A 13,925-nucleotide genomic window follows, 5' to 3' on the forward strand; every position below is an offset into this window, starting at 1 on the left:
TCACCGTGTGCTTCCTTGGCATGGAGGCCACCGCGCACCGCACGGCATCTTGCTCATCACCGGAGAACATCGCTGTAGGGACGCGACGCTCCGCTGAGGTCACAATGACCTCTCAACTTCCCTCCTCCTTGGAGAAAACCATGTCGTCCACATCTGTGGGGTCCTCCGACTCGAGCTCAGCCTTGATGTCACTCTTCCTCTCCTCGGCCTTCACACGTCGGGCAACCTCCTTCTCCTTCTTGTGCTTCCGGTCAGTGACCTCGGCCTTCTTCTTCTTCCCGGCATCCATTGCCTCCTTCTAAGCGGCCTGCTTGGCCACGCCCTCCAGACCCTTGGGAAGGTGCGGCCAGGACTTGTAATTTCCAAGCCCCTGCGGAATGTGTGACTCCCAATCAAAAAAGAAAAATACACATAGGAAAAGCAAAGGAGGACATGCGGGCTAAAAAGAAGGAAGCATACCAGGGTGGACACGATCGAGGAGTTGAAAGGTGTGGGCCTCCCTTTGACCTTCTCTCTAGGCTTCAACTGTAGCACCCGGCCAAGGTGGCTCCAGACCTCGTCGTCCGGCAGATCCTCTGGCGACGCGCGGTTTGGGTCCGACGGGCCGCTGTTCAGCCACATCGGCTATGTTCTCTCCGCCAACAACGTGACCCAGTGATGGTACAGGGTGTGGAACACCCGCACCCCGTTAAGGTTGTGCTTTACAAGCTTCTAGAGCTCCTCCTCGATGACCCCCACCTTATGCTTCTCCTTTTTGGCATAACCCCACATCCAACTATCCTGATTCTCTGGCCTCCCACCGGTGAACGTCGGGAACGGCGCCACCACCGGATTCCTGATGTAGAACCACTCCCCATGCCACCCCCAGTTGGAGTCATAGGGGAGGTATGTAGGATATGAGTCTCCCACGCCTGGTTTTCTCTGCAGGGCGAAACCCCCCACCGGCGCGACCTCGGCCGGGTCCCCCACCATCAAGGCTCTTAGGGAGAAGAGCCACCAGAAGAAATCTGCGTGCGGCTCCATCAAAAGGAAAGCCTCGCAAACGGTGATGAAACTGGCAATGTGTAGCACCCCCGTTGGATTAAGATGCTGCAGCTCCAAACCCCACTCGTTGAGGAGGCCACGCAGGAACCAGTGCGTGGGGTATCTCAGCCCATGCTCGTGGAATGTGAGGAAGGAAACCACCTCGTTAGGCCGAGGTTGCAGGGACTCCTCCCATCTGGGAACCCTCCAGTGCGCCACCTCCTTCGGTGGCAGAAATCCCTTCGCAACAAAGGCCTTCAACACCGACTCCCTCATGGTGGACGACTTCTTGTCCAACATTTCGCTCTGGGATCACAGAAGGATCGGTGAGTTCTTCTTCTTCTCCCTCGCTCTCTCCCCTTCCTTTCCTATTGCTCTCAGGAACACTCACGATAAGAAGGAAGAGGAAAGACGGCGGTAGATGAGGAACAGGCAAAAGAACGGGTCAAAAACCCCTTCCCCTCTCCTACTTAAGGAAAAGGGAACAACAGTTAGGGAAGGGCACGCTAATTAGGAGAAGGCAAAACGGCAGAGCGAGGAACTCTCTCTCTCTCTCTTTCCCATTTAATGTAGATAAGACATACCCTGACTGATGAGACATGCCCTGCCCAACGGAATGGCTCCTGAGCAGATGGGATGTGGCCTAGGCTGGGCCCACCACTACCACACGACCAACCACTACCGCACGCCTAGCACAAAAACCAAAGCGCCACCGCACACGGGCGGCACCCCGCTTCCCCAGGCCAGGCCTCGAGAAACCCAAACAAAATCTCCACCGAGGGAGATCACTGGGCCCCCTGAGTTGATCGAATCACTCAGGATAGACACCAAGAGACAGGTAAGGAAGCGAAGGGGCACCCCATGTAGGCCATACCGACTCCGTCATGAACGATGAGCATGGGTCCCGGTCAGACATTTCCGACTGAAGCTCCCCGAACCTCGTCACTCAGGTCATCAAGGTTAGCATGTGTTCATTAATACAAAAACTGTTCACATAAGGACTCACCCATGATTGACGAGCGCAGGTCCCGATCGGACATTTCTGACTAAAGCTCTCTGAACCCCATCACTCAAAGCCATCAAGGTGAGCACTACCAACCCCCTCTATTTCCTTACCATCATTTCATACATCCATACGCTCATTCATTCCATACGCCCGAACCTCCCGGATGATTCGGGCCCTGAACTGCCCGGGGGCTTGGGAACTAAGCATCGCACGTGCAGCGAAATGCATCACAACGTTCCATGTTGCGTCACAAAGCGGCGGTTGCCTCATTCGACATGAGCAACCAACAGAGTCAGGGGAGAAAAACGTAGATGAGCCCTGTCTGGCCCTCGCCCGGTCAGGCAGACCGGGTCATCTCTACCTTCTCGTTAGATCCTGAACCTCTCGCCAAGCCCACAGAATCTCCATCGAGGGGAGGCCGTTAGGCCACCCGGGTCGGTCTTCGGAACAACCCAGGCATCTACCGGGTTGCAGGTAAAGGAGTAGTGGAATGTCACAAGAGGGCTATGCTGACCCCGTCACAAACAACGGACCCGGATTCCACTCGATCATACCTGTTAGCGAACTCACCGAGCGACGTCGTTCGAGCCCAAGCGATTGGGATAGACGACAAGACTCAGCCCCTCCGGTTGTAAGGAACCAAGGATGGGGTAACGCACACAACTCACATCGACCCCTATGAAGGCACAACAGGGCTCGGGGGCTCAAGACAAACGCTAGGGATTGCGACCCCGAACTCGCTAGGATCCATGACTCCGACTCGCCCGGTCTCACGATGCGCACCAACGCCAGGATCCACGAGCACTGCCTCGTCCGATCTGTAAACTAACCAACTAACTACACTTCCGACTACGCTCCAAAAAACCAGGGACCACGACTCCAAACTCGCGTCGACTCTGAACTCACGTTATCCGGCTATGCTTCCGACTGCGCTCCAAACATCCGGGTCCGCGACCCCGATCTCGCCCCATGACTCCGACTCGCTCGATCCCATGGCGCACATCGACGCCAGCATCAGTGAGCTCTGTCTCATCCAAGACTGACTCCCTCGCTCGATCCCACGGCGCGCATCGACGCCAGCATCAGTGAGCTCTGTCTCGTCCAAAACATGACTCCGACTCGCTCGATCCCACGGCGCGCATCGACGCCAGCATCAGTGAGCTCTATCTCGTCCAAGACTGACTCCCTTGCTCGATCCCATGGCGCGCATCGACGCTAGGATCAGTGAGCTCTGTCTCGTCCAAAACATGACTCCGACTCGCTCGATCCCACGGCGCACATCGACACCAGCATCAGCGAGCCCTGTCTCGTCCAAGACTGACTCCCTCGCTCGATCCCAAGCCAAACAAGCCCTAAGGAATCAGATTTTGTAGATTTTTGTCCAAAGATGCAGATCTATGCACAACATAAAACTTGAAAAGGTACGGGTTAGGGAAGAAGGAAAATGGGAGAGGGGTTGGCCTGGCCTGCTTAATATGCCCCAGCCACACCAAGCGGGATGTGCGGTAATGCTGATGCGATAGACGACTTGGGTGCGGCAAAGGCGGGGCCATTGACAAGCCAAGCTGGATCTGAGGTGCCATAGTGGCACTTTTGTTGCGTCCTATATGCACTGGTGCAGTAGTGCGGTTGTACCCCCCTCCGACCCCACCCCCACCATGTGACACGGCCAAAAGAGTTAGTTTAAAGAAAACCCTAAAATAGATTATTAATTAAAAATAGTTAAAAATAGGCCAAGTGGCCAACACTAAAAAATCCAGGTCTTTTGTAAAAATATGTCTTCTTTTTCTACTAGACCCATTGGTAATAGGCTGCCACTCATGTTTTGGGCTGGTTCGGCTATTATATACAATCATCACCATCATCATAGTTTATATTTGCGTAACTATACTCTTCTACATCTGAATCATTCTTATTGTGTGTTAATATTGTTTGAGATCAATTAACATTAATAACACTCACTAATCATGTGCTGATAAGATAAATTTGGCAAGTGCGTGGTATCTGTACTGTAGCAGCATTTAAACAAGGGCACACCAGTTTCTGCCCCCGTTTCGAACAAAGAGAAAAAATGAAATAATTCTAAAGAACTGAAATCCTATATCCCCATGGAATGGCTTGTCTCATAGAAATTTTGGAGAAATTCCACCAAGAGTTAGATTCTCCTGATTTTTTGTTCCTTTTGTGTTACTCTCTTGTATCGAATTGCTCTGTTTTTTTACACTGCATTCTAACATTGAATCTTGTAGTTTATTGTTCTTGTTCTTAAAACCGATAGGATTCAAAAGCTTAAACAGACTCTGTTCCTGTTCCATAGTATTTTCTATTCATAGGTTTTCTAGAATCGTTGGTTTCATGCTAGAAAAAATTGTATATGTATGCTATGCACATCAGCTCACGACCAATCACATATTCGCATCATACTAGTGTATGACAAATATCCATCCCTATAGGCACTACAAGAGGACCGCCCTTTAGCAATGCATATATCCGTTGCTAGAAGTTCATATAAGTGTTGTAGTGGTCTTTACCAACGCATATGGTATACGTTGCTAGATGTGGCATTACTAGAGTCTATAGCAACAGATATATATGCGTTGGTAACATATACCATTAAGTGTTGCTAGCCAGCAACAGAAATCTCCTATTGTTACCAACACTTGTATGTGTTGGTGCTTACAATAAGGAAAATGTTTTCACACCATTTATTAGATGTTTCACATATCATTATTTATTACTTTTGTGTATGGATGACAAAATAACTTTGATTTTTCACATATAAGAAATACACAGGAGTAACACATCAGAAGAGGAACACATCGTAATAGCCCTTGAAAAGTGTTATTTCACTGATAAAATAATCGTACCATGTGCATACATATTTTGTGACCACAGTGAACTAAGTTGGAATTATCTAAATGGAGTGTACAATACATAAGGACCATCGAAATAAACATGTCTGACAGTGTAATCTTCTCTCCCAAAGGCTTATTTATCTAGCTAGTTACTTCTTTGATTTCTTCACTTTTCATCTCCATCCTTTTGTCCATGCAAGAATTGATCATCTCCAACAGCTGGAATGTTAATATAAATGTTTTAATTATATAAAGATAATCAGAATAAGTCCGTAAAATAACCCTGAGTTAGGTGTATACATATACTCCAATTTCGCAGTAGAACATTTTCCTGTACCTTCTGATAAATCTTCTGCTAATAAGAAATTACAATCCGGAGTCCCTTAGTCAATGCATTGCTGATGACCCTGAACAAATTGATTACTCATAAATGTCAAGCAGTCTAGAACAAGATATGATCCTGCAAAATTCATTGACTAAACAGTTGTTTTCTGTAAAAAGTTATAAATAATCACTAGAATGGTTATCATACAAACTAACCTATGTTGTAGTCCCATAGTAGAACTACATGTGATCCTATACCTTCACGATCTTCTTAGCATCTTGTATGCAAAGGAAAATAGGTAAATCTTTCAATGCACGATGCACACCAAACTATATAAGAAAAATTTGCAATTCGCAAACAGATTTAGCTGAAGCTCATTTCACTTCAAAATAAGTGAACAACAAATTTATTCCCTAGTATTTTATTAAGCACATGCTGAGAAAGTTAGTGTGCTACCAGATGGGACAGATCCTTTGCAGACTTTCAACCCCCAAAAAAATATGTTTAAAACAACACGTCATTCCAAATAACCAGGATTCTGATTGTTGATCTGCAAGATTAATACTTCGTTAGTTTCATATGTTATGATACATGATAATTGAAATAGGAGCTCTCACAGATTAATACATTATCTAGAAGGCAGATTAAATTGGGTACCGGTCTGTCAGTATATATTCATATAGATCCAATCAGACAATGCAAAAATTGCAGACAAGTGTATATACCGGGAAAATGGAGGCTAATCTGGCTAGACATTAATTTCTTAAAAACTTAATTATTCCAAATACCCAGGTTTAGAAGATATATGCTTTTTTTGCACAGGTTAAAGGACAATGAAGATATCTCTATATCAAAGCACTAACAATAATCACACAGAAATAAAGCAATACATGAACAACCAGTCTAGAGAAGAATAGATTTTAGGGGAAGGAAAACTTATTGGATAAAAATGAATTACAGACTTGCTCAATTTCTTTCCATCTGGAATGTATACAGGTGTAACTTACCAAAATGTTCGTCCTGATATTCAGTTATAGGTAGTGGAGCTTCTCATCAGCTACCCCATCGTGACTTCCCCTGTAATAATAAGATGCTTTCAATTACCACACCTGCATAATCTTTTTTTGTGAACGAACCAATCACTTAGGATTGGAACAGAAATATGGGATTAGAAAGAGTTTAATGGGAATTTCAGCGGAGGGAGTGAAGCAACACTAACTAGATCCAATCAGAACGACACAGCAGGATACGTACATCTAGTGCAGGACGCAAAGACCAGAGGTGATTAGGGACCTGGACAGGGGTGATTAGGGACCTGGACATCAGAAGAGATGGTGAACACGAACTGGTTGAGACCTGATGGTGTCGAGCACTCACCTCCGCCGCATTGGTTGCCGCTTGGACCCTCTGATTTGTGGCAACTCCCGATCATACTTGTCTACGCTGGACCACCCACGGCGACGGCGGCGAACTCACGGTCTCCTCGGCGAGGGCGACGAACTCACGGTGTCACGGCCTCCTACCGAGCTGGACCACCCACGAAACCACCTTGTATAGGATCAACGCCGCCACCTGATTGTCAAGTTGGTCCCTTCCTCTCCACACGCTCGATGGAGATCGGATCTAGGAGCAGGAGAGATGGGTTGGACGCGGGAGAAAGCGAAGGGTTATCTAAGGAAACGTGGCGATAAGGACTCATGAGCGGAGGTTACGGTCAATCCTTGTGTGGGAAGCGGAGAGGTCGGAATTGAGCTGCAACGTATTTCGATACCGTTGCTTGACATCCGATGCAAGACCTAGGTTTGTGTTGTAGCGAGGAGAGCAAGGGCCAATTTAGATCCATCAGCTGCTAATAGTAGTTAACTATCTAACAGATCATAGCTAATATTAGCTAGTTAGTCCAGCTAATGAAATAGATGTTAGTTGGGTAAGAATTAGCTAAACTATTAGATACACATGTTTGGATATAAACAGCTAATTATTAGCAACTAACTCTTAGCTCATTGGATCCAAAACCGTGGACTATTAGCTGCTAATAGTTAACTACCTAAGAACATCTCCAGCAGTTCTCCAATATGGCCTCTCATCCTCATTAAACTGTCATATCGGTCCAGCATCTCCCCAATGAGGCTCCTTTTTTGGTGGCCACCAAAAAATCATTCATCTCCCCTCAAATGAAGGGGAGTTGCATCTTCCCCAATAGATGGGTCCTACAGTAATTGTCGTCTCTTCCTCTCCCCACGACCATGGTGCTCGAGAAATCCGGCCATGGCAGCGCGCATAGCAACTCAGGGCTGGGGATGGGCGCGGCGCGGGGGGGGGGCAGAGATGGACCCAGCGGCAGCCAAGGCCAGGGCCACCGCTTGGGTGCGGCCGGGCGCTACAGTGGCGCGACGGCCATGGATGTTGTGAGGACATGCCACGAGATCCATCGAGGAGCTCGCGACCAAGCCACGCGGTTGCTCGCCCAAGGCACGGGACCTCGCGATCGTGGCCATGGCCGGCGAACGGGGCGGCATGGCTGCGTGCACGCGAACAGGAGATAGAAGTCGCCGTGAACGGGATCGGTGCCACCGTGCGGGGAAGAGACCGATGAGTAGAAAGAAAAAGGAAAGAAAAAAAGGAAAAATAAATAAATTCTGACATGACACGTAGGTCCCACGTATTAGGGAAGATTATTGGTGATCTGCTGTAGCATCTTTTCTAATAAGTTCAAAAAGAATATTGGGCTATCCCAATACCATTTTATTGGGAGAGTTATATTAGGGAGCTGCTGGAGATGCTCTAATAGCTCACAGTTACTATTAGCTAGTTTAGTCCGGCTAGTAAAATAGTTCTTAGTTGATATACAACTAATAATTAGCTAAATTATTAAATAGACTTGTTTGGATTCAATGAGTTAATTATTAGCAGCTAACTGATAGCTCATTGGCAAACAGAGCCTAAGAGCAACCATAATGTATATGGACCAAGTAGCTCATATACATAGGGTCTACATGATTAGTTTATAGCTATTGTTATCTTCTCACAATGTTCAGCCAACAAGTAGTCTATAAGGAGGGCCCTGTTAGAAATAATATAATCTTCTTTCCACCATTCTAGCCAACAAAAGAAAGAGAAGTGGGAAATAAAAATATTTTTATTACTTATGGATAGTTCATAAGCTTATGGATAGTTTTTACAATAGACCGCTCTATTGATAGGTTTCACAGTATTTCATGTAGCTGATAAGTAATATTTTAGTCCTATGAACCGCTCTTACGGGCAGATTATGGTTGCTCGATCTAAGGCCGCGTTTAGATGCAAAAAAATTTTGGATTTTGGCTACAGTAGCACTTTCGTTTGTATTTGACAATTAGTGTCTAATTATGGACTAATTAGGTTCGAAAGTTTCGTCTCGCGATTTCTCACCCAACTGTGCAATTAGTTTTTTTTCGTCTATACTCCATGCATGTGGCGCAAGATTCGATATGATGGTACTGCACAAAAAAAAAAATTTGAGAACTAAACAGGCCCTAACAGCAGAACGCTGCACGCAACAACATGACGCTGACGCCTGACGGGTCCATCTGCAGTGCACTGGCAGGCAGGAGGTCTTTCTTAACGTTACACCCTTGTCCGTCTTCGTCAACCACTTCTCCGTAGCCTCCGACTCCCATTATCCCCAGAGGTTGTTCATCGTGCTCTCTCATCGCTAGACCGCTTTGATTTGATCGTTTAACGTTACACTTTTCTTGCTCACGGCTCGACGTCGTACGGTACGGTGTAGGCTGGCCGGAAAGGTAGCTGTCATCACGGGGGCGGCGAGTGGGATTGACAAGGTGACCGCCGCAGAGTTCGTCAGGAACGGCGCGAGGGTGATCCCGGCCGACGTGCAGTGCAGGACGACCTGGGCCACGCCGCCGCAGCGGAGTTCGGCCCCGACGCCGCGTGCTACACCCGCTGCGACGTCTCCGACGGGGCGCAGGTCGCCGCGGTCATCGACCTCGCCGTCGCGCGGTACGGCGGCCTCGACGTCGTGTTCAACAACGCAGGCGTCAGCGGCGACATGGCGCCGGCGCCGCCGCTGGCCTCGGTCTACCTGGACGACTTTGACCGCGTCATGGCGGTGAACGTGCGCGCTGTGCTCGCGGGCGTCAAGCACGCCGCGCGCGTCATGGTCCCGCGCCGCGGCGGCGGCAGCATCATCTGCACGGCCAGCACCGCGGGCGTTGTCGGCGGCGTGGCGATGGCCCCCTACAGCGTCTCCAAGGCGGCGGTGCTCGGGATCGTGCACGCCGCAGCGGGGGAGCTGGCCCGCTCTGGCGTGCGCGTGAACGCCGTCTCGCCCAACTTCATCCCGACGCCGCTGGTGATGGACGCCATGGCCGTGTGGTTTCCCGGGAAGAGCGACGAGGAGCGCCAGCGCATCGTGAGGGACATGAACGAGATGGATGGACCGGTGCTGGGGGTGCAGGACGTGGCCAGGGCGGCGCTGTTCCTGGCGTCTGACGAGGCCAAGTACGTGAACGGCCACAATCTCAAGGTCGACGGCGGGTTCACGGCTAGCAAAGTGCCAAACATGCCGAGTAACCCGGTACGTGAATCAGATCTTCTATACATCATCATGAGGCCTTTCGTTCCTTGCAAATAACGCAAGACTTTCTTTACCAATTTCCAGTGTTCTATTCCAAGATTGCTCTGGAATCTGCCAAGTAACCCGATAACAAATGTCAAGTCAGGGCGTGTACACACTTGAGCATATTGCAAGCTTCCGACAGCTGAAGCATATGGAACCACTTTCATTTGATTGATCTCATATTGGTTCCTGGGGCATTGAAAATCCCTATATCTGTCGTCCTTGACTATAGGAGCAGGTGAGGGACTATATTTGTGCATACTGAATTTCTTTAAGACTTTTTCTATGTATGCCTTTTGTGACAGTCCTAATACCCCTTTACTTCTATCTCGATGAATCTCGATCCCTAGAACGAACGAAGCTTCACCAAGATCTTTTATATCAAATTTTGAGGACAAAAACTTCTTTGTTTTCAGTAGTAGACTAACATCACTACTAGCAAGTAAGATATCATCCACATACAGGACAAGGAAGATAAATTTTCCATTCTTAAACTTTGCGTAGACACAATTGTCCTCAACATTATCTTTAAACCTAAAATTCTTTATTGTCTGATCAAACTTCAAGTACCACTGTCTTGAAGCTTGTTTTAATCCATAAATGGATTTCTTTAGGCGGCATCCCAAACGCTCTTTTCCTTCCATGACAAAACCTTTCGGTTGTGCCATGTAAACATTTTCCTCTAAGTCTCCGTTGAGAAATACCGTCTTTACATCCATCTGATCTAATTCTAAATCGTAATGTGCCACTAATGCCATTATGATTCTGAAGGAATCCTTACATGAGACTAGAGAAAAGGTCTCATTGTAATCAATCCCTTCTCTTTGTGTGAAGCCTTTTGCCACAAGTCGGGCTTTATATCTCTCTATATTCCCTTGAGAGTCAAGTTTTATTTTGTAGACCCATTTACAGCCTACTATTTTGGCTCCTTTAGGAATTATCTCCAAATTTCAAATTTTATTTGCATTCATTGATCTCATCTCATCTTCCATGGCCTCAAGCCACTTTGATGAATGATCACTTTTCATGGCTTCTTCAAATGAGGTGGGATCATCCTTCATTTAAAATTCTTCAGTGTTGTACACTTCATAATCAGCAGGAATAGCTGATTTTCTAACACTTTGAGACTTTCTAGGGGCCTTCTCATTTGGCACATTTTCTGTTTGAGGCTGTTGTTGCTCCCTCTCATGTGTGGCAATAGTTTCTATAGGATCCTGAGGAACAGGTTCCTCATCATCATTCATTGTTGCCACAGGCGGGATAACAACAGGTGCTGGCACCACAGTGTCTTGTACTGTCAGTGTAGTAACAACAGGTAGTGAGAAAAATAGCTCATGAATGATCGGAGTGAGTGCATACACCCGCTTCTCTTCAAATTTAATTTCTCGAGCTACTATGCTCCCCCTAATCATTTCATCCTCTAAGAAGACAGCGTGTCTCGTTTCCACAAACTTTGTATGTCTGTTAGGATAGTAGAAACGAAAACCTTTTGACTTTTCTGGGTAGCCAATGAAATGGCAACTCACTGTTTTGGGATCTAGCTTCCTAATGTTTGGGTTAAAAACTTTAGCCTCAGCAGGGCTCCCCCACACACGCAAGTGGTTAAGTGAGGGTACTCTTCCTGTCCACAACTCATACGGTGTTTTGGGCATTGACTTACTTGGTACTCTATTGAGAACATGAATGGCGGTTTTTAATGCCTCCATCCACAGACTCATCGGTAAAGTGGAGTAACTTATCATACTACGCACCATATCCATCAGGGTACGGTTACGCCTTTCAGCTACTCCATTTTGCTAAGGTTCACCCGGTGTTGAATACTGGGCAACTATACCATTCTCCTGCAAGAACCTTGCAAAAGGTCCAGGAACTTGTCTATATGGGGTATGCCAACCGTAGTACTCTCCCCCACGGTCAGACCTGACTATCTTAATCTTTAAATCATGCTGATTTTTAACTTCTGCTTTAAATATTTTGAATTTATCCAACGCTTCTGTTCTTTCTTTAATTGGATAAATATAGCCAAAGCGAGAGTAATCATCTGTGAATGTTATGAATGAATCATAACCATCCATACTTTTCACAGAAAAAGGACCACATATGTCTGTGTGAATAATCTGTAGAATTCATGTGCTTCGTTTGACATCTTTCTTAATTTTCTTTACATACTTTCCTTTTATGCAATCTCTACATTGTTCTAAATCTGAGAGCTCTAATGGAGGAAGAATATCATTCTTAACTAGTCTTTCTATTCTCCCCCTCGAAATATGGCCTAAACGACAGTGCCATAATTTCGACAACGCATCGTGAGCTCTCTTTCGTTTTCTGTTTGCATTGTTCGATGAGGATACATTCTCATTCACATCACATACGGAATTCACATTTTCATGAAGTGATAACAAATAAAGCTCGTCTTGTCGGAAGGCAAGACCAACACATTTATTATTAAACAATATCTGACATTTGTCATTTCCAAAATGGCAATCATAACCATCATGGTCCAACTTTGATACACTAATCAAGTTTCTTTGCAAAGAAGGTACATAAAGAACATTTCTAAGAAAAAGTATGAAACCATCAGCAAGCTCTAGAGGAAGATCGCCAACGGCCTCAACATTTGCTTGTACTCCATTTGCGACTTTAATGAAACTTTCGCTTCTTTGCAAAGTTCTCATCGAACGGAATCCCTGTAATGAATTAGCAACATGAATAGTTGCACCTGAATCAATTCACCAAGTAGATTTTGAAAACTTTACAGACAAGGATTCATTGACAAACGTAATAATGTTCTCACCTTTATTTTTTTATTATCATCTTTAGGAAATCAGAACAATTCTTCTTATAATGTCCCGTCTTCTTACAGTAGAGACACTGATCTTTATCCACTGGGAATTGCTTGTTCTGAGACTGTTGTATGGGACCCTTTCCAGATGACTTGGAGGAAGAACTGTTATTATAGTTCTTTTTCTTATCTTTTAGGTAGTTGACAGTACCACCTTGTGAAACTTTTATTTTTTCCTCCTCCTACACACACATGGCTATGAGCTTTTCTAAATCCTATTTTTTAGGCTGTATGTTGTAATTAACAACAAAGGTGTCAAATTCTTTGGGCAAAGAAGCAAAAATCAAATGAATAAGAAACTCATCTTTGAGTGCCAAATCCATTGGTTTGAGCTTAGATGCTAGATTGCTCATTCTCAGTATGTGCTCTCTAATGCCACTGTCGCCACCAGAGTACCTTTCTGTTACCAACTGCTTGATCAGCTGGGTTGCATATGTCTTTGAAGAGCCAGTGAACTGACTCTTTATTCTTTCTATGTACTCTATGACCGTGTCACAGTCTGGAATTGAGCCCACTATTGCAGGCTCAATTGTATTCTTTATCATAGCTAAGCATTTCTTATTGGTTGTGACCCACTTTCTGTTTTTAAGGTCAAAAGACATCTTTACGGGAGCAAAGTCCCGCTCTCTGTTCTGCCATGCAGCATCAGTCTCATCTGTCTCCCTCACCGGTGCCATAGGTTCCCTGGGGCACGGTGTGGTGACAACCCAGTCCACCTCAGCAAGGATGAAAGCTAGGTCTATCTTTTTCTTCCACTCAATATAGTTATCACCTTTTAGAGTGGGAATCTCTTTGATACAACTCATCAAGTTGTATCCTCCTGAAAACACAATTAAAATAGTGTGAGAACACAAATAATAACAACAATAATTGCATGCCTTAGTTTAACGTTGGTCAAAATTAAAACATACAATTATTTTATACATTAAATCTATATCACCATTGGGCAGAAATAGAAATAATGCATAACAAAAACCATAATAACATCAATATTATAATATTGCTATTAATCAACGTTGGTCAGAATAATAACAACATTATAATCACTGTAAAAATTATCTACGTTTCAAAAATTAAATTCTCCCGTTGGTTTGAATTTAATAATGAAAACAACAATTTTTAAATACGCAGCAGAAACTTTAATAAATATTTTAATTCTATTTTCCAGAAACTGTTACTGCACTTTACTATTCTCTGAACAAAATTGATGTTAGATCAAAATTGTACAGATATCAACATCAAAATTCAGTTCGAAT

The 13,925-nt window shown here is 45.4% G+C and overlaps 1 protein-coding gene, 1 long non-coding RNA gene and 1 pseudogene across 4 annotated transcripts; 1 reads left to right on the forward strand and 2 right to left on the reverse strand.

Moving 5' to 3' along the window:
* Positions 1 to 4,842: 4,842 nt before the first annotated feature.
* Positions 4,843 to 6,931, reverse strand: LOC136473436 (uncharacterized). 3 transcript variants are annotated; one of them, XR_010762618.1, is made up of 7 exons: positions 6,587 to 6,931; positions 6,464 to 6,502; positions 6,217 to 6,286; positions 5,666 to 5,759; positions 5,425 to 5,486; positions 5,222 to 5,291; positions 4,843 to 5,103 (listed from the first exon to the last, which is right to left on the reverse strand). It is a non-coding gene; the product is annotated as an uncharacterized lncRNA (long non-coding RNA). The 3 variants fall into 3 exon arrangements; XR_010762619.1 differs by having other exon boundaries at positions 6,464 to 6,524; XR_010762617.1 differs by having other exon boundaries at positions 6,464 to 6,931.
* Positions 6,932 to 7,455: 524 nt separating this feature from the next.
* LOC136469836 (momilactone A synthase-like) lies at positions 7,456 to 9,842 on the forward strand (annotated as a pseudogene).
* A 3,042-nt stretch (positions 9,843 to 12,884) lies between these two features.
* On the reverse strand, positions 12,885 to 13,475 carry LOC136475376 (uncharacterized). The gene has a single exon (XM_066472892.1). The coding sequence runs from the start codon at positions 13,473 to 13,475 to the stop codon at positions 12,885 to 12,887; it is 591 nt and encodes a 196-aa protein (XP_066328989.1).
* Positions 13,476 to 13,925: the final 450 nt, after the last annotated feature.

The sequence above is a fragment of the Miscanthus floridulus genome, chromosome 8 (assembly GCF_019320115.1).
Source record: "Miscanthus floridulus cultivar M001 chromosome 8, ASM1932011v1, whole genome shotgun sequence".
Lineage (NCBI taxonomy): Eukaryota > Viridiplantae > Streptophyta > Magnoliopsida > Poales > Poaceae > Miscanthus > Miscanthus floridulus.

Coding starts and splice junctions, on each gene's coding strand:
- LOC136475376 (XM_066472892.1), bottom strand. CDS start 13,475: ATGAGTTGTATCAAAGAGATTCCCACTCTAAAAGGTGATAACTATATT.